A 27,201-nucleotide genomic window follows, 5' to 3' on the forward strand; every position below is an offset into this window, starting at 1 on the left:
AATTTTTAAAATGTTGCTATTTCCATGCAAGTCCATGAAAATGGCCAAAGTTCTGAATTGAAATCTTTTTAGGCTAGTAGTAATTGTGACTTCACTTCTGTGTAACTAGTCACTGTTTTTTTAAGTCTCATAGTAGCTGCAGCCATAGAGCTGATTTAAAGGCCTTACTTCTTACTGCTAATTTTTATCATTCAAATTGTAGCCTGATTCAAATTCAAAGGAACATGAAACAATTACATTTTCTTTTGTATATATAATAAGAACCTTTATATTTTGGGTTTGAGTGATCAGACTTCCTGTGTTAAAAAAGAGCTTTGCAACTGATCCAGCTGATCTCAGAGGGGTTTTTTTGTCAGTTCAGTTAATAGTATTGACAAACTGTTGCTTTTATGGGATTGGAAATTTGTAAGAACTTAAAAATGAGAACTTTTAATGATAAAAAGGATAAATTATGAAGTGTTAACACAAATAACTCTTAGTATTCAACACAGGTTCAGCACCGATGGTGCTGCACTTCTCTACAGTGCTGCTGAAGTCAGTCTTTAAGAGATAGAACAGTTAATAAATTGTGTTTCTCTAGTAGCATTGGATTTTTGCAGTGAAGAAATTCATGCTTTCTTCGTGGCGGCATCGGATCTAAATTGTTCTGACATCTTTCTAGTGCAAAGAAAGTGCTTTCCTGATTATGAAGATACAGATTAAGAAGCATGTTTATTCATGAATGGTTTAAGAATTTTTTTGTCCAGATGTTTTGTGTGAAGACATTTGATTTGGCACTTTTGGTAAATCCTGCTCCTAACAGAAAGGAGATGCAAAGCTCCTCCTAGATAGGAGAAGCTCTGGGTTTTGATTCAGTGAAGGATGTGATTATTTAAAGAGATGCAGCATTCCAAGGATGTTTCTGAAGACCACAACAAAGACTGTGTCCAGTGTTCCAAGTATCTTTTTCATTTGCTTTCAGTAATTGTGTCTGCAAGTTAAGTTTACGTTCCTGCCAGTTCTGATCAAAGCATTTGCATGATAAACTGATTTAATTTCTTTTTGTTCTGTCTGCCAATCCAAATAACAAAAAGCATTGCTGATATCTATTTTTTGGTGTTTTTTTTTTTAATATTTTGTTTTTCTTTCTGTGTCTTCAACAGGCTATTTGTGGAAAAGAAAGAAAAGAAAAAATGAAGTTCTTATTGTTAATATTTTTCATGAATTTATTACCACAGTATTCTGGGAAGTCTTTGAGAAGAGATGATGCTTACACAGAAACGTTTAAAGACATAAAAAATGAGATAGCTGTCTATACTGATATTGCTAAAGCTATTATTGATCTTGCTGTTAATGGAAAAGCTCAGAACAGATCCTATGAAAGATTAGCAGTTTTTGCTGATACCATAGGACCTAGACTCAGCGGTTCAAAAAATCTAGATGCAGCCATCAAGTATATGTTCAGTGCCCTGCAGGAAGACAGTCTGGAAAATGTGCATCTGGAGCCTGTGAAAGTACCACACTGGGAAAGAGGAGAAGAGTTTGCAATGATGCTGGAACCAAGGAATCACAGCATTGCTATTTTGGGACTTGGGAACAGTGTTTCAACTCCTCCAGAAGGTAACTCTTTCCTTTGGAATTAAGTATCAGTTGCTTTTTTTACCCAAACTGTTTTATACCTGTAACACCTACTTTTTTCAATTTTTCAATGTACAAACTGAAGTTTTCTTACTGCTATAATAGTCCTGCAAGACAAGATGCTATTTTTCTGAGACTTTTCTTGTGACGTGGTTTTGAATATTACAGTTTAGTTTAATTCAATTTGATTGAACCAGCTTGTAAAATTAAGAGTTGATTCCTGAACTCCCCATTAAATCTATACCCTTTTGTTTAACACTACTGAACCTCATTTGCAAAGATTCTGCTCCTCCGCTGAGGCTGGTGGGCAACTTGTTCTTGTGATCTGGGGTTTTCCAGCTCTTCTTTTTAGTTTTAGCCAGAGAAGTCCTCCACGGCGTGTTGAGTTGACACATGATTTCTGCTATTCTTGCTGTGCCCTGTCCTGCCAGGCTCAGCACTTCACTCTGGCAAAAAAACAAAACAGCAGGAAGAGGAGGAGAATCTCATGCCGAGCTTGAAAAGTGCCAGCCCCTTGCTAAGCAGAGCAATTGGTATCTGTTTCCTTTCCTTCCTTCCACCTCCTCCCTCTTCTCTCCACTCATGCTCGGAGAAGTCTTTGGCGCTTACCTGCTACTGAACTGTGTGTTGCCTTTTAGTGAATCATGTGTGATACATTACTTCAGGAACAAGAATTGTTGTTAGCTGGGCTTAGCAAAATTCAGGTGTTTAGAGCCCCAAAATGTTAGCTTGCTTGCAAATGAACCAATTGAAAGATTCTAGTTTTGTACATATTGATGTGGGGCCAGGATTGCTGTTTAAAGGCCAGATGATAACCGCCTTCTGTGACTACGCTCCATAAATAACAATAGACTCCTTCCTAGACTGCTTCAAAAGCATTCTTACTCCTTTATAAGAACATAAATCTAGTGTAGGAAATAAAAGATAACATTGATGCTCATAATTTTAAAAATAATTATAAATTTTTGTGATAGTGAGTTTTCTGTTTGAAATGAAACTAATAATATATAAAAGCTGTTTTGTTCAGAAAAAATATATATAGCCCTTTAAAATACAACAAAATAAAACTAGGTAATTTAGGATATGTCTGGAATAAATCTTACTTGCTTTGGGAAACTACTACTGCAAATTTTGTCTGAGGTATTTTGGTCATCTTCAGGTAAACACATGCCTAAAATACAAAACTAAAACAATTAATAATATCTGTTTATCCCATTATATGTATAAGGCTTAGTGCTTTGATAGGATATTTACAACAAAGGTTAAACCTACAACTTATTTTATATCTTTTCCAGTCCTAAGCCAGGCTTCTTAAAAAGGAAGCTAAAATTGAAATGGTGTTTTTGGTGTTAAACAAGTGTTCCTGAACCTACAAAGAGAACCTGCAATTTAATCTTGGCAAAGGTCTTCACATCTGAGAAGCCTGTTCTTCAGTTTCCTTTCTTGGCTGTGTAGTTGTTTGCACTTGACTTGTCTTATTCCTAGCTTTGCCTTTTTTCATTTAGAGAGATACTGAACTTACATGTTTAAAAATGCCCACAGGGACTAGTTGTGTCCTTTTTCATCTGTAGAGATTTTAGTATACTGATGACTGGATGGTTGAGCTAGTACCTGTGGCTAGTGATATCTTGGAAGATGATTGTATTATCCAGTGCTGGCGTATACTGAATAGTGTGAAACCACCCCCCCATACTATTCTTCCTCACCTTTTTACTTTCCTCTGACTTCTGCCACGTGTCTGAGGAAGTCTGTGTGTTGGTGCTAGAAGACTGCATGACAGTGAGATCTCTCACAGAAGAGCAGGCAGTTTCTGACACTTGGTGGAATAATTTTGATTAAATTACTTCCCTTATGACTTAAAATCTATCCTACTGTTTGTGGCTATGATGATTTCTGTTGGTCTCATCTCAGTCTGTGCAAGTTGTGACAGGAGGAGGTTATGCGGGGTTGCTGGTCCCTGGTGAGCTCTTGGCTCTTCTCCTTCCAATTGCTGGACTGGCTGCCTGGCTGACGGAAACGCCTGGTGAGAGCCACTCATCACCATCCTCTCCAAGCAAGGGAATTGCAAGGTGTGCTGCTCAGAAAAGCGCCTGTCCTAAAGCATCCCAACCTCAGAATAAAAAATGCATGGTTAGACTACTAAAACCACCACCTCATCACTTTTGAGGAGTTAATTCCCAAATCCACCCCCTCTGTGCTAAGCAGCAAGTGTCACTGTGCTGTATTCCTGAGGGAAGGGGATAGGCGGCTGCCCTAAATCACATCAGAAATATTTGAACAATTTCCCTCAGCGAGGGAATATCGACAGTTCTGATTTGTCTTGTTTTAGCCAAGAAACTGTGGGAGTGTGAGTCATCCTGTAATCAAAATAATGTAATGCAATATGAGATGTTAATGCTGATTCTCCTGGCATTGCACAGCCGTTGCTGCATGGGATCAAACCAGAGGGATCCTACTGCTGTCATGCCAAGCTTTGCCAGAGGCATGTGCTAAAGGCCAAGATCTGGCTTTCAGATGTCGGATCAATGATCGGGCCATTGACACCTGGGTTCTGCCCAGGGGCAAGTTTATCCTTCAGGGCTGCGTCTAAAGTGGACTTGTGCAGGTGATCACTGCAGGTTTTTCGGTATTAACTTGATAGTTACTGTTTGCTTTAGTGTTCCCATCAGGATACATTTTGTTACTGTGAGTTTACAAACCGCTGTCTCTGTAGAGCCCTGACAGGTCCCTTCCTTCACACTACTGATGCCTACTTAGAGCTAGAGGATAGCATCGATTGGACTTTATGGCTTTTAAGATCTGGGGATGGGGTTAAGATGGGAGTGGGTTACTCCCCTGTCCTAGCAGGAGGTACAGGAGACCATTTCTTGTTTTCTCATCCTCTCATTTATGTCCTGTATTCCTCCATTCTCATTATGTGCACCAAGGCTTGAGACCCAGTGAACTAAGAAAATAAGAAACATTGGCAGAACCTTAAAATTTTGTTTCTTTCTGGATGTGCTTAGTGCTTCATGCTGGATGTGATGGTCCCTGGTCCTTTCAGAGCTTCTTCTAGAGCCCAAGTCCCCAAGCTGGTACTCTGAAGGGCTCATTATTAACATGGCAACAGCCTAACAATGGCTAGAAACCTGGCTTTGGATGTTGGAAATTCGGGGTTTATTTTGCCTTCTGTCTATGGAAATTCAAACCAGTGTTTTCTAAGAGTGACCCAATGGCCAGAGCACATGCTGAGGCTGCTCACTTTCCATTTGGGCATACACCACAGGAGTGTGTAGAAAAAAATTGCACATCCTTTGGGGCAGGAACAGAAAGCCCTAAATAGTAGTAATATTTTAGTTGTGGAGCCCATGCCAGTATTGACTTCAGGTTACAAGGAGTGTGTCTTCCTGAAGGTCTTCTAAGTTGAAAACCTTATACGACATGGACAGAGTTTTGTCCATTTATTTGGTTTGCTGGGATTTGCCCCCTTTGGTTCTGATGGGAGTTTGGCGTAGGTGTGATTGGATCAGTCCAGGTAGGAACAATTCTGATGATGTGCAGGAGGGTGATCTTGTGGATAAAATCCACATATCCCTATTTTCTTCTTCAGGTCTGGCCAATGTGCCAGGATATCAAGTTTTCATGTTCAGTGTGATTTACACAGCAAAAAGGGGCGGCACGTAGAAGATTAGTGGGTTTTTTTTATTATTTAAGAAGAAAAGTGTAACCCAAGATTTGAAGGTGTTGGGTCAAAGAGAAAGTTTTCACTTCCTTTGATCTCCTTACAAAGAGGGAGTAAGTTACATGCCTGTCTTTGTGACAGGGAGAGAAGAAACATGAAAAACAGAGTGACCTGGACTTCCAGAAGTCAGAAGAGGCTGAAAATTACCATCACCTTGAAAAAATGGATTCCTAGGTATCAAACAGGTTTGGAAGTTAGAAAGTGCTCAGCTTAGAGAGCTGAGAAGCTGGAGGTTTGCCATATTTAGTCAGTGTCCTCTCATTTCCAGTGTTTCAGCATTGGCAAAACATACAGATATATATAGAGAGACTGCAGTGATTTTGGGTAGTACTGATTATATCCCCCAAGTTTTGAGGAAAATACATATAATTGTTGCTTTGAGAATCCCATAATTGAAGGAAGGCAGTAGTTTAGCAGATGTTTGACCATGAAGTATCAAAGAATTCATTTTTTTGGTATGTACTTAAAATGCACTTTTTTTTTTTTTTTTTCCCTGATGGGTCACTGCCTTTTCATTTTAAATAAATGCTACCAAGGAGAACGAGCCCCAGAATGCAGCCTGCCCAGAATGCCTCCCAAAAAAGGGAACAGTCTCTGTTTTCTATGTACTGTTTGTTTCAGTGAAACTGAAATAATATAAAGATGGAAATGATGTATTGACTGACTTTTTCCTAGTTCTGGTGTTTGAGTTACGGGGGTTTTTTGTTTAACTATCAACAACATTTAGTCCAGTCTTGCTCTTATAGAAGATGGTGGGAGTTTTACCACTTAGATAAATATGAAAATAGTTCCAGACTGTTAATTGTAAAATGGGGATACTGTATTTTGAAGCTCTTGAAGGCATGTGCTGTTGCTGGAGGCTCACATACTTTTTAAGCTAGGGATGCTGCTGAAAAGTGATCTGGCCACAGTCCTGGCTGATGTATTTTTCCCCAGTGTTGACCATACATTTTTGTTTTTCATTGGTGAAGTGGATTAGGGAATTCATCTAGATTAACAAAAAGCTGACAAAAAAAGCTAATGTGTATCAGAGGTTTTGCCCTTGAGTCACCAGTGTCTTTGATGATGACTGACCTCCTAGGAGAGGAGATCCTTCTGTAGGAACCTGAGTTCCCCCTTAGGTTAAGAGTTTGGTACTGAGAACGGGTTGGAGAGAGTTGTAGGCCTGAGAGCACAGTGTGTGGCAAAGCCCTCCAGCTTTCACTAGATCACTTTTTTCCAATGTATGAGGAGCTATTGATTCACATCTTCAGACCATCTTTTCAGTATTGGACATCTGGATTGTTTTTTTTACTTAGAGCAGCACTGTTTGTGGTGTGATAATTATGCTGCTGTCTTTCTTGGAATGTATGAGATGTTATCTGTGAAGAACCTCAGAATCTGTGGTGTTCAGTGGCCTAGCATCTGGGCCAAAAGTTAGTTCAGTGGCATTGCAAAGATTCAGAGAGTAGGAGTAGCTGTGTGGCTGCTTCTGGGAGAACCAGACCTCTTGTCCTGCTCTTCTGGTTTTCAAGGCTTCGTGCTCAGGTTTGAGTTCAAACACCCTGCTGCTAGGATTCACTGCTGCACAGTAACCTACATGTACTGAAACCAAAGCATTCTAATGAGATCCAGTACTTGCTAGAAAGTCATATTTGTAAAAAATGTAACTATTTTATATTGTTTATTTTTCTCAATTTTTTTCCTTATAGAACAGAGTAATACATTTAGTCTATGTGTTGTGCATCAGAGCTGCATAACCTCATGTCCTTTTCAGTAACTCTCCTAAGCAATTTTAGTTCTTGAACTAGTTTTCTTTGCTATTCCACAGAGTAAGTGAGGCCACATTTTCCAGAAGTACATTCAGACTTCACAAAACCTTTCTTCCTGATAAAAGCCCTCTTCTTCATTTCATAGTTCCCCTAAGATATTTAAGCTTTTTTTATTATTATAATTCTTATATCAATATGTATTGATATGTGTTGATAGAACAAATGTGTTTCTAGGTGTTAAACTATTAAGAATTGTCAGTACATGCTAATAGTTTTTGAGGGAGTAAAAACCAGAAGTGATTATAGAAATTTTTCATTGGCTTCAGCCTGACACCAAGCCTTAATTTGATGAGGATGCTGTGGACCCAGAATTTGGCTTTGTTTTTCTGAAAATCTTGTTAAATTATGTGGGGTTTTGGGGGAAAGCTGAACAAATTCCAGGAGGGAGCTGAAAAGCAACATGTTTTTAAAAGATAGGACAGAAGTGGAGGGGAAAATGTTTTCTGGGCTGATTTTAGAGGATGCTGAGCCTAGATAGGATATAATGCCAGGTCCCTAATCTTAATTAGATTCAAGAGTGTATTTGTCTTTTTCTTCTACTGCCCGAAACCTTATTTTCTCTCATCTGTCTCAACAACTGTCTTTCTTCCCTGTCTCCAGACATATATGTTCACTTTTTCCCTGTTGCATTCTTCATCTTCTTACATCCTCACTCAGGAGTATTGATCCTGGCACATGCTCCAACTGTGTGCAGGGGAATGTGGCATCTAGAGTCTATGACTGCCATTTTTATGGGAGAACTGTTCATCCCATCCCTGTAACTTCCTATGTGCAGCTCTTTCCTGTGACCCATGCAAAAAAATTATTAAGTTCACTGTAACTCTGAAAAAGCTACCTTGCAAATAGTCACAAGACAGTGCATATGAGCCATTTCTGAAGTCTGAAGGGCAACTGGATTAGTCAGGCTAAGGTCAGAAAAGCCTGGGGCTACCACCTGCATATGCTTAGGGTTGGCCTGGAATACATTACACCTTGATGGCAGCAGTTTCCAGGCTAAATTAGCTTTGTGGGAAAGCTGAGGTGGAAATGGAGAAATCTGAAAAGCAGCAGCCATCCAGTAGTCAAGAAATGAGGGAATCAACATGCTCTGCCAGGCAGAGGTGCAGTTACTATCAGGTAGGCTTCATGCACTGCTCTCGTGTGTTGCTGCTCCTACTCTTGTCTTCTTTATAACATAAAGAAGTGTCTTGATTTGTTGGTCCCTGATGTCTGGTTCTAATGAATGGGGAGGCAGCAGTCTTGTCTCCCTCTTGCTCTTGTGACTCTCTAGGACAAGACATGATTAAGATATGTTCTTCCCCAGTTTCAGAATCTCTGCCTATACCTGAACAGTTAGATGTGTTGTTGACTTTCTGTGTTGATGTTTCAGGCAGTATTTTATGCTTAGCATGCAAAAATTTTAAATACATATCACACAGTGAAGTTTAATGGAGACTCAGTTGATGTAGTTTGCAGCTTTGTTGTGTCTGGACCTAAAAATACTGTACTTTAATTATTCTAAGCAAAAGTTGCCTTGCCCATCAGATTATTTATTTGACTGTAGCAGCTTCAGTGCATGTGGATGAGCAGCATTTCTGTTACATAGTGTGATTTGTAAGAGAAATAATTATTATGTTAACACAGTGTGAAGTAAATTAAGTTCAGAAAGTATGTGGGCGTGGATTGTTCACTTGCTGTTATGGAAAAAAAATTATTGTCACATTAATGATGGCTGTATTTGGTTTTGTAACTAGATCTCCAAGGGACTGTTACTATTAACAGGATGACAAAAATGAGACTGGAGGAAAAAAAGAGGAAAGTAAGGCTATAATTGAGTAATCAGGAAATTATTATCCAGTAAGATTAACCAATATGCAAATTTCTTTGTGGCTTTGCTAAATGTTTATTTTAATACAGCATTTGATTATGAATAACTAGGTTGAATTTCTGTGTGCTTATGAGCTGAGTATTTCTAGGATAGTAATAAATAAAAAACAGTAGAAACTGGGTTTCCAAATATCAGGAATTGGTGCTACTCAATACAGTAAACTTTTGCCATGTCTTGCCCTGTTGTGGCCAAGAACAGCAATAATATTCTGTACAGAGTGTCCTTGATGTTTTAATAGAGATTCATCAATTTTAAAAATTGGATTTTTTATTTTTTTTTTTAAACTCTTCTCTGAAACTTGTTACTAACACAGAGAGAAGCATCACTTCAGATACTGCATTGACTTAAATGTTTGCTGCATTTAAACTTATTCTCCCCAAGACATCTCTTAGGGTCTTCCCTTTGAACTAATCCACTTCTCCTGGCAGGTAAGCAGGTGCTAGGGGTTGACTCTCAGACAGAATTGTTCATGCCAAGAATCAGAGTTATGATACATGACAGTGATTTACAGGTGCTCTAATATGGATATACACATGTATATGTAAAATTGGACTTTCTGCAGCTAATAAAGGTTAACTGTGATCAGTCTTGTCTTCATCCTGCCTGTGACAGATTTTAGGCTTTGCTAATGCACGCTGTGCCATTTATTTCAACTGGCAGTATGATCATCAAAGTTGTGGCATATCAAAGTGTTAGATAGAAGCTTACATTTCTGAGTACAGAGGACTTCATAATATATAATTTTGTTGGTAATTGAAAGTTGCTTGCTTGCTCTTACCATTAACACCCTTCCTGTACCTTAATTCTTAGAAATGACAGGGTACAATTTACTGTATATTTGAGAAATGAGAAGAAACCCGTAGTACTACATAGATTCTTTTACTTAACTGGCCCAATACAGCAGTATGTATAATGTTTCACACAGTGAGAACAAATAAATACTCTACAGCTTCATATAATCAGCCAAGTTTATCCTGTTCATATTTCTGTCTCTCACACTTTATGCCCTTTACTTAGTTAATTCCTGTATTTGTATCTTGAACTGTGTGTGTTGTAATCTTAATATCTTGCTTAAGTAAGCAGGAAATCTGACTTCCACCTTGCATGGATTTTCACTGTTCAGTAATGCATAGACAAGGTCTGGACTAAGAAAGAGAGAGGACAGCTTTCAACATAGGAAGCAGAACCATGAGGTACTGAATTGGTAGGAGATTCTAGGAGTAGAGGTCAGTTAATATTCTTAAAGGCTCAGTAGGGTGAGGCATTTCCCGTTTGGAAAAAGAATATTTAATTTCCCTTAAACTGATAAACTTGGGGGTTTTGTTTTATTTCTTCATTTGCATAGGAGGTCTTAGGATGGGTTGGGTATGTGTGTCCACATATTTATTTAAGATAACCCAGTGTTCTTGTCACGGAGACTGAAATGGTATCAAACAGGACTGAAGTGCAAGTGCGATACTGAATTAGTCAGAAGTTACACAATAATGAAGTCTTATTTTGTTGCAGTAAGCACTGTGATTGCTGGTTTATGTGTACTGTGCTGCCATTAAGTCAAACTTGCAGAGAACTTTTGTTCTGTTTTGTTTTGTAAAAGCTCTGGGAACATTACAGGGCTGGAGTTTGCAGCTCTGTGTTCTTCCCTTTAACTCCTCCAAAGCTCACTATACAGACTCCTGATGATAGTCGTTTAGGGAGGGCCATTAATGTACTTCTCCATGATATTTCTTAGACATTATAGATAGTTGCTAGCTCTCTGTAGCATTCTTTAAAAAAATATCCAGAGTTGGTATTTGTTCATTAATGTAGCAAAGTAATGCCAAAAACAGTTACACTCCTTGCTTCCCTTGACAAACAGACAATAATACAAGTGCCCTTCCAGTGCCTGCTGTATGATCCAAGTGGAGCACTGGGGAGAACTAACATGAAATACCGATTGCAGTATCAACCTACTGAGACCATGACTTTTCTTGTGGAAAATGAAATTTCGCAGATACCTGGCTTTATTTCCAGTGGCACGGTTCCATACCCAGAGTGATCCTGTTGCTGGGATGCTCCTTAGGTAGGCAGCTGAATCTGCAGTTCATTAGAAGCAGCTGGAGCCTGTTAGCAAGCACACCTACCTGCCAACAGCAACTAGTAAAGTTTGAACACAATTCTCTGGTTCTTTATGCCTCTTTGTGTAAAGCTAAGAACCTGAATAGTTATTCAGTTAAAATTTTTACACCTCTTACACAAGGTTAAATCTGTAGTTAAAAATCAACAGCTTGTGCTGTAGCAGTAGATGTGTCTTGACCTCTTAGGGATGCCCTCTTAAGAAACAACAACAACAACAACCACCAAAATACAAAAAAACCCCCACACACAAAAAAAGAGGAGAAACATTTTCTTCTTAAAAAAATGATAGATTGACTTCTCTAACAAATCCTTGCAAGACATTTCTTATTAATTTAAATTTTCACTTATGTATTTTGTGGCTGTTAGGTGAAATGTACAAAACTAAAATTTCAGGCTTCTATTGCTTCTTCTAGATTTAGAAGAAAGTACCAGCCCATGTTGTTAAACAGTTTCTGCTTATCTCTGTAACCAATCAACAAAATTGGATTTTAAGTATAGTGGTCATATTGATTAATTCTTAAATGCTGAGAAATATAGTTCCTTGATTAATATTCTAAACGATTTTCTAAAAGATTTCTCTGGCTTTGGGAAAAACTGCTTCTCTATAAATTCCTTTGTTTTTTCAAGCAACATAATGTAGTAATGTAAGTCTTTTCCAGCTATTAAAAACCAAGAGTTGGGTGGAATCTAATTTACCATGTGTGAGTAGTTCTGCAGAAGAAACTGCCTGTGTTCTGTGTGTTGTTACTGGGAAAGATGGAAAAAAAGATGGAAAACTCATAGAAGGAGATCCAGTAGAACTATGGTATTCTCCTGAATTAAATATGAAGATTTTTTGTTTGTTTATAAGCATACTGCAAAATTTCTTGAAACTGCATAGCTTTAATTTCATTTATGGATTAAATAATTTTATAAGTGTTTCAGTCTAAAAATATGTGCTTCCAGTTGTCTTATGTTAAGCTAAGTTGTTTAGCAACATAGCAAACCAATTCCTCAAAGAGAGTACTGTCTGATTTTATTAATCCCTTAAGCAACTTTTGCAAATGTTTGTGTGCTATAAATGATTGTATTGAGGTGTTAAAGCACATGCAGGATACAGAATTGCCCCCGTGTATCCTTGTCCTTCAGGTTATGTTTTAAAACCAACCTGAAAGTTTGGTTTACAGAACCAAGTGTACTTGGTTCAGGGTGCTATTCCAGCTATTTAGTACCAGTTCCTGAAGCAATTCCCATAGCCTTCCTTTTCCTGATTTCTAGTGTTCTACGTAGCCCGTGGTTTTTTGTCTGTTAAAACTGGCTGTAGGAGATTTATAGGAAAGCAATGCTAAAGCCACTGTAATACTTCCTTTCAGGAATTACGGCGGAAGTCATAGTGGTAGCCTCCTTTGATGAACTGCACAAAAGAGCTCAGGAGGCCAAGGGGAAGATTGTTGTCTACAATGAACCTTTCATCAATTATGGAGAAACTGTGCAATACAGATCACGGGGAGCAGTGGAAGCTGCTAAAGTTGGAGCAGTGGCATCCCTCATTAGATCCATTGCTTCTTTTTCTATTAATAGGTAAGCATTTTTCTCATTTATCCATGTGACTCACATTTCAGCCTTCAGTTACATGTCATTTTTGGGCAGGCATTTTTGTTCTCTGTGACCTGAACATTACCAGTTACAAGTGGGTGTTTGGTTTTGAAACTATTTGCTGCACAATAGTTCTTTTCCCTTGTGCATTATCGTTCCTTCAAAATGTTTTCATTTTTTGTTACTGATCCAGTTTGGTATATTTGTTTTAAAGAACTTCCTGCATTCTTAGGGCTACTATAAATATTCTGATTTCAACTAAAATCAAATTAATTGTCTGACAATGTGTACCAGACTGTCAGTGGGAATATGAACTAGGCATTCTGTAATTTGACTAGAGTATAAATGCACAGGTTTTGTTTTATTTGTCATTTTCCTAGACTTGCACTAGATGAAGGAATAGTCTGCTTTGAATGTAATTATTTTGAACACTTTATCAGTAAGACTTGTAATTCTCACTCTGCTTTTTAAGTGAGGCAGGATTTCTTAAAAGTTAAGTGTTTTTAGCTTACTTAGTACATTACTTATTGTATTAGTTTTACATTTCTAAAATGAGGCTTTTAGTTTTCTATGAGGTTCTGCATTTTGTACTATCATTCTCTATTTGGACAATTTATATTCAAAGCCCACAGAGGAGTCATCAGTGGTAGGTTACCTGACCCTGAATGTGTGACATATCATAAACTGGAATTGCATTCTGTTTGGATAATGTCATGGTTTCTGTTTGATCTGTGTGCCTAGGTTTTGTTTCTACAGAAGTTGAGGCTGGTAAGTGGGAAGAGGTGGTATGATTCTGAGTATTGCTTGAGGTTGGGACTTGTATGTGGCTGGGACAGACACTTGGAAGCATGCTTGATTCCACCATTTCAGACAAAACGTAAGTGGTCACATCTCAGCAGTATGAGAACTGTGCAAGCATCTCCATTTGTGATGCTTCAAAAAGTTTGAGAAATGCAGTAGTGCCAGCTAGCTGTACTGGATTGTTTGCAGAGGAGAGGTCTGCTGCCAGTGTAGTTGCTTGATAGCATTTTTATATGCTCCATATTCCCCTAAAGAAGCCAACATGTTTAAAATGCTTTCTCAAAAGTAGAGTGCTTTGAATTGAGGTAGTATCCAAACTATACTAATGTATTTCTTGGTGCCCAACAAATGTTTTCAATATATTTTCTAATACCTATAATTTTCTAATAAGTTTAATAATATTGAAAAAAGAGTAGAATATGTTTCAAAAACAATTTTATGAAAAATAGTATGTTTTCAAAATAGTTATATTTGGCATCATCAAAGAATATTGCAATCTGTAATCTGTTGATTATCTGAAAACTGGAAGATGATTTGAACAATGATCTATCCAGCCCTTAGTTCTGACATTGCAGAGGTGTTCACTCTTTGTATCTTCTGTTTGCCAGACTACTTATGGAAGTGTATTTTAACATGTAATGGAAAAATTTAGATATGAGGAACGGAGATGGAGACTGAAGGTAGTAAAGCCTGTTTATTAGGTCTGGGTACTGGCATTACAGCTATTTCAGAATTAAATGAAAAGAGAGGAAATGCAGACACGAAAGACATGTTTGTTTAGAAGTATTGAATCCTTAATTGAGACTGGGAGCTGAGGGGTCACTGCCAAAAGAAATTTCACATTCAGATGCTGCCAGGAAGCTTTTTTTCATTAAGTGTACTTTCTGTCTTTTTTCATTTACCTTCATTGGTGGTTTTTTTGGGGTGGGAGGGGGGGATTGGTTAATCTATTTTTTCCTATATTAAGGGAGGTATCCAGGTCCAGCCTGTCACTTCTGCCACTCTCTTGATACCTAGATCTGTTTTTCTTGTTTCTAACAGAAAACAGGCATTGCTATAGGCAGGATGGATTTTCCTATCTCCATGCCTTCTCCTGTGTTTTCTCTTTATCACTAGCATGTGTCTCCTTGTCTGTCCTAGCAATGTGCTATGCTGGATGGACTCTGTGCTGGATGTGGTGCATCTTGTGAATCGGTGTCTGACCACTGTCAGTTCAAGTCAGTTGCCTTTTGGATTCACTGATGGGAAATACTGCATTGCTGGAGGCAGTAGTGTGTCAGAAGGGTGAGAGATCAAAGACAGAAAGAAAAAAGACTGCTAAGGGTTACAAAAGCAAGTCTTGCAATTTGTATACTGCTGTGTTGTTGATCAGAACCTTTACTTCTTGGGCTGGTGTGTTTACATACACACCTGAACTATGAATAACTGCCTGTGGGATTGTGGAAGTTCTCCAAAACATCGTAAAAACATCTAAGCAGGAAGTATCCTCCTTTTGATAGTGCACTGTCTCAGGTTCCTCAGGTGAGTAAGGGTTCTTTGCAATTTTCCCTAACTTACATCGGCTTTGGTGTGGTTTGTTTTTTATTTTTGAGATTTCAGTGCCTATTTAACAGGGGGCTGCTTATTTTTATTTGCTATTTGCAATTAATTAAGCCACTTTGTGGTATGATTTGTAAGTTGTCCTGCAAGGTGAATAATATTGATAGGTTAAAACTAGGTACTTTCTAGTAGATTAACATCTTAGGCTTATTAGGGCTGATTATTAAAGCTTGCTGACAGAACAGAATTGGTAAAATTGCAACAGGAATTCAGTCAGTGTTCTCTTGCTGGCAGTTTGGTAAGTGTTCCTTGTTTCAGAGATGGCAAGTGTCTGCCACATTGGCAAGAGCAAAATGTGTGAAGGCAACCTTTGAACAGGGGTTATGTGGGCAGCTTCTTTTTCTTTAAGGTGTGTTAGTATAGCTATGGAGTGAATGAAACTGGATGGGGACTCAGGCATCCCAACTCTGAATGAGGGTAAGAAGAGATGAACTTGAATTTACTCAGGAAAACTCATTGCTGTGTTTGTGTTAACAGCTTATGCCAACTCATCGGTAACAGGTAAGGACTTGAAGGCTTTATTGTTGAGTTTCAAGGACTGGATTCGTTGATATAGGACTGAAGTCGTCAGTGACTAGGAAATAAAATCAGGAGCAGCATCTCCCCTGGCCTCTGAAGAGATGATAGTAGTTACATGGTTGGTAAAACCATGTTGCATGGCAGTTGTGTCTTGTGGCATTGTTGCCCAGTTGTGTTCGAGTCAAATAATTATCTTGCCACTTTATAAGTGTTCTGGAAGAGTGGCTTTTGTTACTTAGGAGAAAGTCACTGTAACAGGTAGGTAATTTTCCCCATCCGTCCTCCAAACCATGTATTTATGAAAGCCTTTTTCTCAGTAACAATTTCCTGAAGAAATTTGATGATGAAAACATTTAAAAATGGATAATGAGCAATTAAAAGTAACAAAACTATTTTTAATGAACCTTCTCAAATAACATGTTGTTGTAACAAGTCAACAATATCCATTGCATTTGGCTCTTTGGAGAAATCAGGATGTTGATTTGTTTTGCTTTCATAGCTTGGCTAGGCTGTGATTGATGGTCTTGTACAAGTTCAATCTATCCAGGTCTCTGTAGAGCCTCCCTGTTCTCATGCAGATCAACACTCCCACCTAACTTCATGTAATCTGCAAACTTACTGATGATACACTTTGTGTCCTTATCAAGATCAAGTTTAAGTAATATATATGGTTACTGTTGTATAAAATAAACTGATGAGTATTTCCCAGTTTGTAGTGGATGTTTTTACAGCAAAAATACTCAGTTTACGAGACATTGTTAAAAATGTGGTTGTCGTCATAAGTCTGTTTATTTGCATCCTAGCTGTACTTTTTAGAATGTTTTATAGATAATAGCTATCCTTTAGCTATTGAAGTTGTCCAATATTTATCCTGTGGTGAATGTATTGCTATGAATCTAAAACTGCAAGTAAATCCTTCTGTTCCTCAAGAACTGCAGATTAGATAAAGTCGTAACACTGTGTCTTGTAATAATCACCCCTTTAAGGACTCTAGAAAGAAGGAAAATCAAGTGTTTTTCAAGAACTCAGAAAGAAAATTCCCTGGAATTCTCTGCGATAAATGCCAAAAGCCCAATTATTATTTTTTTAAATGCTGCAGAACAACATCTCCATTATATAAGAAACCAAACAGAGAACATACTGCAATGCCAAAATTGACCAAGGAGTACTTTGACCTAGTCTAGAGACTCTTAACAAGGACACATACTTGGTCAAGTTCTTCTCTTTTTGGGCTGAATTCAGCATCTTGTACTTATCTGAAGTAAGTAATTTCCTTCACTTTCTCTCCCCTTCTTCAGGCTACAGATAGCCAAGAAACAATGTCTGTATCTGAAGCTCTAGTAGCTCTAATCAAGAGCTGTGTCTGGATGAAAGCAGAATTCCTGAGTGGCACAGTGCAACCCAAAATTTCTGGCAGAGGTTGCATACATAAGCCATAGTGGATGCATATGACACAATTAAGTGCAATCATGCCAGGGCTGGAATACAGCTTCGTGTAACATTTTCCTTTATCTTAATTTCCCCTTCTTACAACCTCACTTGATTTATTTTGTTCTACTGTGCATAATAATGTATACCTTTTTGCATATACGTTGTACTCTCAAACTGCATTTTCTTTTCCTCCCGTTTTCCCTTTTATTCTTCATTGCTTTGTAAACGATCCATTCCCTTCTCAATCTTGTGGGCAATGTGTATGAGTTAGTGTAATTTTTCAGCTCTCAGGTCCTAACAGTGATTTCTTACCACATCACTTCTCCTGATGCTTGGTCTGCTGCCTTTGGTTCTTGTTGTGAGACTCGCCTGAAAGGAGAGCTTCCTTTGTTCCCAAAAACTCTGTATCTAAGGAACGAAAGGGCTTATTCACACCAGTAGTGGGGAGACTCTCAACTCTCTGCCAAGTTTTCTGAGATTTGGGATGGTACAGTAGTTTTGGTAGGATTTCTTTTACTTTTATTTGTTATATTTTTTGAAGGCAAAGAGATGCATCTGGTCTTTAAAACTGATGTTTTATCTTTGAAATACTGAATCCTTTGGTCATGTCGTGAGCTCTGAGGGCTCCTTTACCTCCTGTTCTACTCCTCCTTCCACAATGAATGCATGAATGCCAGTATACCTAATTTTTTGCTACCATCTTACAAGTCTTTCTTCCCATGACCTGTTCTGCTGTCCACAGAGGGGAAGCAGTGCCATGGTAATGTGATTTTGTATTTCAGCTGGTTAAGTGCAAGCTATGACTCGGTCAATGTGAGTCCAGTTCTCTGTTAATGTGGGACTCAACATGACCTGAGTCCAGTCTGAGCATGAGCTGTCAGGTCCCTGAACATCTCTATTGCTCTGTGTGCACATGGCCTACCTAAACAGCCTGGAAGTCTAGTGAGTGACACAGGTCACTTGAGCCTAGAAAGCTGTGAACAAGCAAGCCTATGTTAGCACAAAATGGAGTTAGGTTTGTCATCACTTTTTCTTCAGTGACACTGTTGTAGCACAGGACTGCTCATTCAAATTGCGGGTGAACTAAAAAAAAAAAGTAGCTTTCCTCAGGGATTTGAGTTTAACTAGGGTTGCTTGCTGCCTCTGATACCCAATGAAAGGAAAAAAATGAAGTTATATATGCTAAATGAAGTAGTAGTTTTTGTTCAATTAGTTCTTGAAATTTTTTGTTTCACTTCGCTCTTTTCACCCAACACTCATATGCCCTTTTTCTGATCTGCCTGTAATACCCTGGTGTCTACATGATTTTCCGGGCTGCTGAGGTGGTTGCAATTTCAGTGGCACATCTGGCCATGTTCCGGGACCAGCCTGGCTGGCACTCACAGGATGCCCAGCTGGAGAGAAGCCAACATGTAACATCTCTGACTCTGTGTACAGGCTTAGTCTGCATCATCTGCCAGTGCCCTGGGTGCATTTGAATTTTGGTCCCCATCTCCAAATGCCATGTCATTTCAGGAATTTGCGGGTACTCTGGCTTTTGGGCTGTTAGTGCATGTGGTATGTGAGTTAATTTCCTGCAGTTCTGTTCAGTCCTCTCAATTTTTAATTTTTTTTTTTTCTTCTAATTAAGCTAGCCTTGGGCTCTCAAGTCTGCAGGGGTGGGATGTATTTTAGTCCACCTGTAAACCTGCTTCCTTGTTTTTTTGGTTAATGAAATAATCTTGTCTTTTGTTCTCTTGGTATTAGGGAAAATATTTTGGTGGTTGTCCAGAATTTTTCCTCTTCTAACTGCAAATAATTTTTACATCTTTCAAAACAAAAACGCTTGTGTTGCGATGGAGTTTTTTTCCATCTGTTGATACAACTAAAGTAAAAAATAACTTTTAAAAAAATAAAGCTGCAATTAAAGATTTAGATGCAACAGCCAGGAACTGGCATACATTGGTGGCTGTGCAATTACTGATTATATCTTCTGGTGTAGTCTCATCAGAAAGGGACCTAGCAGTGGTGCTCAGAGATTGCTTGGTGGTTGGGCAGCCAAGGATTTTGGGAGACTCATTTCAAAAGTTCATTCTTTATTCAAACTAAAAGGCTAATATGGACATACCATTTGACACCTTTAAGAAAGTCACATAATCTCTGTGATAATTTAAACTGTTTATGGTGTAATTTTTATTGTATTACCCAGGGATGTGTCCCCTTTGTTACCAAGATTCACTCAATCAGCACAGGGTGTGGTTCTTCATTATCAAGTGGCAATTCCAAGAGGAAGCTCACAGACGAAGCTGAGGTGTTCTGTAAGTCAGGGAAGGCAAATAAAGGGGTGTTCACTGCATGGCTGCCAAGTAGGTCTCCTCTGTGCTGATGTGTACGTAAAATCAAATGTTGCTATTGAAATTTTCTTTAGAGAAGTGGTGAAAACACATTGCCTTTTTGTCAAGAAAAAGGACTGAGAAAGATCAGTTTTGAAGGGAGAAAGTTATTGGGTTAAGTTTCCAGAAAGAACGTTTTTTAAAGGATGTCTGGGACACAAGACATTTCTCTGAGTGTAAAAGTAAACTATTTCTCTATTTCTTGAGTAAAATATTGACTATATTTACCTTTTTTTCCATTTCATGTGACAGTGCTAAGATGGTGTCCTGGTTTGAGGTGACAGATGGTATCTGGGATTTTCCTTAATTACACTATGTTCTTTGGTCCTGGTGAACACTATTGTGAGCAGTGCCACCACTCTTACTTCCAGAGAGCTAGCTCTTGTTGGAAGTACGGACAATAGAGTTTGCTTATATTACGTGTGGATCTGATGCCTTTTTTATTTACTCAAGAAACTTTATTTGCCTATTGCCATCTTCCAGTGGCAGAGTACCTCTTCTTATTATTGCTTTCTTGTGTTTCTTAAGTGACTTCTTTTCATCCCTATCCTGTGAGTTTTATTCACACAGTGAAATGGTAAATGTGTGTGTTGAAGAATTATTTTCTTTCCATGGGGAGGAGAATGCAGCCATGGTCAAAATAGTTAAGAATTGATATCTGGGGGAACTGGAAAACTGATGAACCTCATTTTCCTCTGCTTGATATTGTACATACTCGCTTTTGACACTGCAGAATTGTTATTAAAAAAGCCTCCTTCTGAGTAGGCAGCATCTTCTGTCTGCTTTCTGATGACTTGGGGAGTGCATGAGACATACAAGCAGGAGGAAAATGGGTGATAGCTGTAGAGGTGTAACAGTAATGCTGCAGCATGACTGAAGAAATCAGGAAACACCACTGATTATTTGTGAACACTTCTCTCTTATGGGATTAGTATAGCAGCAGGAATTGTTCATAGGAAATACTGCAATGAGGGACCGTCCTAAGGCAATATCCTATGGCAGTAGGATACAGAATATTGTCTTCGCTTCTAATAAGGGATCAGGAAACAAGAATGATACCCTTATTTGTAGTGTATCAAGAGGAAATAAGAGCAGACCACATTTTATAAGTCTCTGGTGAGCTCATGGAAGATTCTAGTGATGTCTCATAGTGCTGTGCATGTTGTTTTGCTGCCCTTAGAGGTATGAATTGGTGGTGTACTGTGGGATTTATTTTCTTGCCCTGCACTTAGGGGCTTTCCCTCCAGGATGTCTGTATATGTTGTTGACTGACAATTCATTAATTTTTACTTTGCTTCCTATATTCCCTGAAGGCCAACATGCCAGACTGCATTCTGCAGTGCAGTCTTTCTGCTCACTTTTGGGCAAATCCTAGCTGTCAGCAAGAAAACTTAGATGTCCTTAGAAGAGATGGAGTCTGTGCTTTAGGAGATGATAGTATTGTACAGTGGGTTCTTGCTATTTGGGCAGTGATTAACAAGTCAAATTTAAGGTAGCTTTGTAATAGTGAGAAATCTGTAGATGGTGTTTTTTTAAGTCCCAATATCTCTTTGGCTTTTGCCAAACTTTTTGCCTCTTTGCTTTGAACTGCATAACTGTTTTTTTCCTGTAGACAGGGTTTGATGTGACATCTGAAATCTCTGGGTAATTTCATACATCTGGCTTATTTGTCTTCTTACAAAGTCAGTAAAACGCTGATGAGACTAACAAGGGCTTTCTCTACCCCCTCCTAGTTTTGGCTGCTCCTATTCAGGAATATGTTCATGTAACTGTGAAGAGTTTAATCCATTTAGTGTCTAAATATAATACGTAATATAAGCAGTGTGCTGTAATTTTGATAGAGGCAAGTAAACGGCTAGTAAAATCTTTGTCAATAGCCTCTGTTATCCAGAAACATGCTGTGAGTGTAACAATCCTTTTGAAAACCTCTCTTCCTCACCAGCAGCTTCCCAAGGCAAACTGTTATCAATGTAGTATTCAAATTTTTTTTCTTCTATTCGGGCCCACCCACTCTTCTAATACTACAACTCACTCATACATTTTGTTGGTGGCTAGATGGCCACTCTTATGATTAATACCATGTGTTAACTCTGGTCTTATTTGGGTACCTTGAGCAGCCAGTGATTAGATTTGGTAATATCCTGGTGTTACTAAGATTTAAAGGAACAGTTTTATTCCACCTTTGCTTTACGGTTTCATGTATATAAAGATGTTGAGTGTATAAAACTGCCAAGTCTTGGGTTTCTTGTACTGATCTTTAAGGACTTACAGATGTGCTTGCTGTGGGTTGAGCACTGGGAACTTCAGCAGTTTTCTGTGATTTCCTGTTTTGCCCTAATCAACTCCGGCTTTCTTCTGTGCTGCCAGCCCCTTCTGAGTCTGTATGAGTTGCTGTGCCCACAAAAACCGTGTTAGTAAGTTCAGAACCATCTGACATGATTGTAACATCTTGAACCATCAATTGCCTGTTCTGTTTTAATGTTCTTACAGTATTCAGTTTTCTTGATTACCCTTGGAAGTGTCTCACCAGTATGTGATAAAGATAAATGTAGAGGATTGAAGGAAAACCTGACAACAAAACTGCAGATAAAGATTACAGAGAGGGATCTGAGTAATACAATGCCAACAAATTATTTTCACAAGGGGTATATTTCTTTTCAGCTGCTGATAGGATCTGAGAAGTATGTGGGCTGTAATTTCATTTCTCTGTAATTTTCCATGTTTTTAATGTGAAAGTGCAGCACTGAGAACTTTTATCGGGAGTGTTCATCTCCAGAGCACATGAGCACAGGACTCTAGACAACTGGAAAAGATTAAACAGTGCCAGAATGGTACAGAATTGGTGTTTGAGTAATTCTAGCCTAAATATATTTTTTTTCCCATTAAAAAAATAAAAGAAAAAAAAAAGGAAAAGAGAGAGTAAAGGCCCCATTTCTTGATGTTTTCTGGGATTAACTCAGTTAATTTCAAGCTACATAGCAACTCACTTTTTTATTTTGGTCCAAGCAATGCTGAAGCAGCTTGTACAGAGGGCTACTGTATAGATTCACCTGCCTATCCAATGTTATTACTTTTATATCTTTATAATTGGTTTTCCAGTTTGTACTTCCCACTAATTACTGTTTCTGTTTCCTCTATTATTCAAGATACTTTTTTGGAATCTATTTGGTATTGTTCTTAATCTGATAATGTTACAAATTAGATAGATGTTAGACATCAGTTTTAGCATGTATATATTAAAGTTTTATTTATGAAACACGTATCTGCTGTAAAACACCCAAAGTATTCTTTTCAAGGTTTACTGCCGATTTCCAAAAGTGAACACAGGTTTATGTAGGGATTTGTGTGCTTCAGAATCTGTCTCATGCATACAACAAAATGTTTTATTTTGATATATAACCTTTTACATAGGCCATGTAAAACAAACAGGCAGACAAATCTAGGTGCCATTTTAAAAATATACTTCATATGCTTGCCAACTATTAATACCCACAGTCTCTTTGGTTTATGCCACAGGATTTGAAAATTCGAATTCCTCATTTTGTTTTGCCTTGTTTGCTTAAACATGTGAGTAAACTTTTATGGTTTGCTCCAACATACTATGATTTTTTTTTTTTACCAGAACGCTTGCATTATTTTTCAGGGGCAGGGGGTCTCTTGTTTTTGCTGGTTTTTCCACTTCCCACAGTCTTGCTTGTGGCTTCTCCATATGGTAGAGTATTTCCGTGTTATTTAATTAAATGTTGTCTTCACATAGGAAGGCTTTACCCTGCTGTGTGAGCTGTGATATGACGTATGTCAGGAATGTAAGTATGATGAACCAGACCTGCTTGTATGATGAAACCCTTATTTATGGCACACACATTTTGTCTTGTTTTTTCAGGAAGTCAAAGCCAATTATTCCACAGTTGTTTAAAATTGTTTTCTAAATGTAGCATGATGTTGATGACCAACAGTAATAATGGGCTCTTCTCTGCAGAACTAATGCCTGGTACCTTGTAAGTGTAACCATTTCAATTACTTTAATCCTTTTCTCCAGCTTTTTTTTCCCCTTCCAATCCAGTCAGTCACCTGACCTTTGCTGTGATTGTATCCGTCTTGTTGCATCAAGTACTAATTCTGCAGGGTAGGGCTAAATGGTGATAAACCTTCTCCACCTGGTTTATTAAACAAGAGGTGCCAACTCCTGTCTCTGCTCTGCCGGTGATGCCAGCTTTGGTTACTTGCTGGTTGTCCTCTCCTTCAGGCACCTTGTGATTTCCCTAATTTTGTTTCTGTATTAGGAGGGATGGCGCAAATGTAAAGCCCTAACTTTGCTCTATTCCAACTTTCTGAATCTGAACTTTGGTTCTTTACTTATAGATTGTTCCCATATGTCATTGGCTGGGTAGGTGACTAGGGTCTGTAACTTCTGCTAAACAGTTTCACTGTTTCCTGGCTTAGTCACTGTCCAGTGTACTTCTGCCTTGGCTGACTAATACAAATGTGCAAGTACTCTGTGCAGCAGAGTGGGGACATCTTTGATATGTTTCTGTTAATTATTTTTAAGCAGGGTTGAGCATAGACTGTAATTCCTCAATTTTTAATTTACTGTGATCACAAAAGAAGGACATCTATTCTAAGAATAAGAAACAGAAAGGACCTACATAGTTTCTGATTTACTTATTTTGATTTTGAATTCATCACACTAGTTAGCTAGTGAGTGTAAGGAATACAAATAATACTTCAACAGGAGATACTGAAATTGTTGTACCATTTAGGTCTGGAAAATCCAGATTAATTGTAGACATTTGTGCACAGGACAAAAAAGGTACTTTTGTCAGATGAGGAAGAATAAATATGTAAATTAACTAAATCCAGGAATTCTAAAGTTCCATTCATTGTTGTGCCTTGTGTCCTAGTGGAATCTTGAGTAGCTCATGGTACTTTCTCTCCTTCCCAGTTTGCAAGCAGTGATATTTTTTGGAATGTTAATTTAGTGTAACATTTGTACATTGTTTAGTATAAAGAAGACAACATTAAAAGTTAACTCTTCTGAATTGTGATTAGGTAGTCAATAGTAGATTTTGAAATAATCTGTCTGTACAAAAGAAGAGTATTTTATTATTCTGGTATTATTACATAACAGTGGGTGGCTACTGCTGATAAATAATCCATTGTATATCCATGGGTTTTTATTATGAAATAAAATGCAGTGTGTTTGATTGTTAACTTTAGCTAGATTGAGATTTCAGGTTGACCTGACAGATCTGTGGGAAGGCTTTGGAAGGAGGTAAATGACAAAGAATACAGATCATTACCTTGCAATATAATATTTTCAGATGCAAATATTTAAAAACAATTGGTTGACTGTAGCTCAAAGGATTTGAATTTTCAGTACAATTAAATAACAACTCTCTGTGAGAGACCAGAAGCCTCTGGAAAAAGAGTGAAGGAGATGGAATTTCATAAAAATATAAGGCTTTTTCTTAGCAACAATTATTTATCATTAAGATCAACATTAAACGTTAGAAATCAGATCCTGAGATTCAAGTGTGATTTTGCCAAAAGTCTGAGGTTTGGAAAGAGTCAGCTCACAGGTGGGATTTAAGGGACATGTTAGTTGCTTTTCTGTAATCTGTGTATTGTTTGCACCTTTTCAAGGAGATTGTGATCCTTCTTTGAGGACAGTCTGTCTCTCTCTAAATATATCTCTCTGCAGTCTCCAAAGAAGGAAGCAACTTTCAAGGGCTCCCAGGTTCAGGCTCTGAGAAGGCTGCAGTTGCTCCCATGCTGGGAAGGCATAGGAGAGCCAGAAAGAATGTGAAGCAGCCAGGCAGCCTGGGTACCCAATCTGTATCTCCAGGAAGGTCATTAGAGGAATAAAAATTTATGTTTAAGCCTGAAGAGCTTGAGCTGGGGATTACACATTTTCCAGATGCATCCAGCACCTGGAGTCCAGAATCCTGGGCTGCTGGGTTCATCTGAGAAACCATCCAAGGTTGTAACTCCACAAAACTGTGGGTTTTTTCCTCTTCCTGTGCTTAGTTTGTAATGCTGACAAGCTAGGAAAACAAAAGTGATGTGCTGTAGTGTCTGAGACAATTCTAACATTTCAGTCTTGCCAGAAAGGCTGTGTGAACAGGCGTACCCATGAGAAAACTTAGCAGAGCTACTTGGAATAATAAGTGCAGCTGCAGTTTATGATTTTAGGAGCTTAACTGTTTTTCAGTGCCTAAAATTAGGATTCAGTTACGTAAAGCTTTGTATGTTATTTCTCAGTGACAGTCAGTGATGCATCCCTTTAACCCTTTCCCATATAGAGCAGTACTACTTTTTTTTTCCTCAGATACTTGTTGGAATGACTTAAAAGTTAGTGAAAAGGTGGCAGAACCTAGGTAAGTGTGAAAGATGAAAGTTGGAGAACAACTCTGTAAAGCGTCAGATTTCCAGGTAATGCTTGTTCACAGAAGTTTCCTGAGAAAGGAAGGGAGGATGCCATTCATTCCTCTGAGGGTCTCCCCCATAAGGTGTCTGCATTGAAACTGCTAGTGTAATTGGTTATACTTTTAATATTTATTTTTAAAAGAAGAGTTTAAAATGCTTAGATCAGTGTCAGCTCATTGTGTGATGTGTTTGTTTATGTATCTGTGTATACAGAAGTATATAGGAAGAGGATGTTACACTTAGTCTAGCTGATTAAAGAAAATTCGTGTATTTAAATGTATATACAGACTATAAAAGTTACAATCATGATTGTACATTCCAGCAAAAGCCTCCAGCCTGCTACCTTTTTCCTAACATTTTCCTCAGAAATATAGATCAACTAATGAAAAGGAAAAAAGATTATATTGTTGCAGACAGTCTCTCTTCCAGCAGAGACTCTCCTAGGCACTTTTTATTAGATAATAAAGAAATCCATGCAATATGAGAGTAGGACTGAGATTAATCTTTTCTCTCTCCTTCAGCAGATGATTAAGGAGTCAGCATGTTTCCAGGATTAAATAGGAAGAGCACAAACCTTCAAACAACACACAAAATAGTATGAGTATTTAATCTGTATTGAAGAGCACAACAAACTTGGTATCTAAAGAAAATCCATGAGAATTGTTACCATTTAACAGCAATTTCTCTTTTCCTTTTGAGGAAGGAAAACATCTTGAATTCTCAAGATTTAGCTTTTTTCTCAGGAAAACCCTAAGTTATTTCCTAATGGCATCTGCTGCGTACCAACTTGTCCTTCCTCCTGCTCCCAAAGAAACCAGCAGCATGAGAAGATGCCCACAGCTGATTCAGTCATTCTCACAACCATGGTTTGCACTGGAAAGGTTTGGGTTTTTTTCAGCCTGACACTCTTCATTTCCCAGAGACAACACTAATTGCCAGGAAAGAAGCTGTTCAGAGCAAATATGTAGCCATTGGGACATTTTGTATTTCATCCAATATAGATTATGAAGCTTTTGGGAGAATCTGCCACAGCCAACAATTGCAGCTGAGGAAATCATGCTCACACTTGGCACGACATTTTGTTGTGCTGCTCAATATTTAGAGGTGTTATTATAATGTTATAGTGGTAGCTTTACAAATATACACTGTCACTAAAAGGAGGGTGGATTTTGAGTCCAAGACTGAAAAATGCAGAGTGCATCTGTAACTTGGGAGTGACAGGCAAGACTTACCTGAATCCAGTGTTGGATTTTTTTAATAGAAATTCAAAAAGGACTTTAATATTCTATAGTATTTCGATATGTGGAAGTAAAAGAAGCATTTATGTAGTGAAGTTCTTTCAGAGTT

General features: G+C 38.2%; 1 protein-coding gene across 4 annotated transcripts in view; it reads left to right on the plus strand.

Annotated features, from left to right (window-relative positions):
* The window catches only part of CPQ (carboxypeptidase Q), a 153,856-nt gene that overhangs the window by 21,424 nt on the left and 105,231 nt on the right, over window positions 1–27,201 (plus strand). For all 4 annotated transcript variants that reach the window (XM_051611178.1, XM_051611177.1, XM_051611175.1 and 1 more), the window contains 2 exons: window positions 1,143–1,599; window positions 12,484–12,691. In XM_051611178.1, coding sequence (XP_051467138.1) covers window positions 1,173–1,599; window positions 12,484–12,691 — 635 coding nt within the window. In that variant the 5' untranslated portion in view covers window positions 1,143–1,172. Of the gene's footprint in view, window positions 1–1,142; window positions 1,600–12,483; window positions 12,692–27,201 lie in introns of those variants that run through there.

Source organism: Apus apus, chromosome 2 (assembly GCF_020740795.1).
Source record: "Apus apus isolate bApuApu2 chromosome 2, bApuApu2.pri.cur, whole genome shotgun sequence".
Classification (NCBI taxonomy): domain Eukaryota; kingdom Metazoa; phylum Chordata; class Aves; order Apodiformes; family Apodidae; genus Apus; species Apus apus.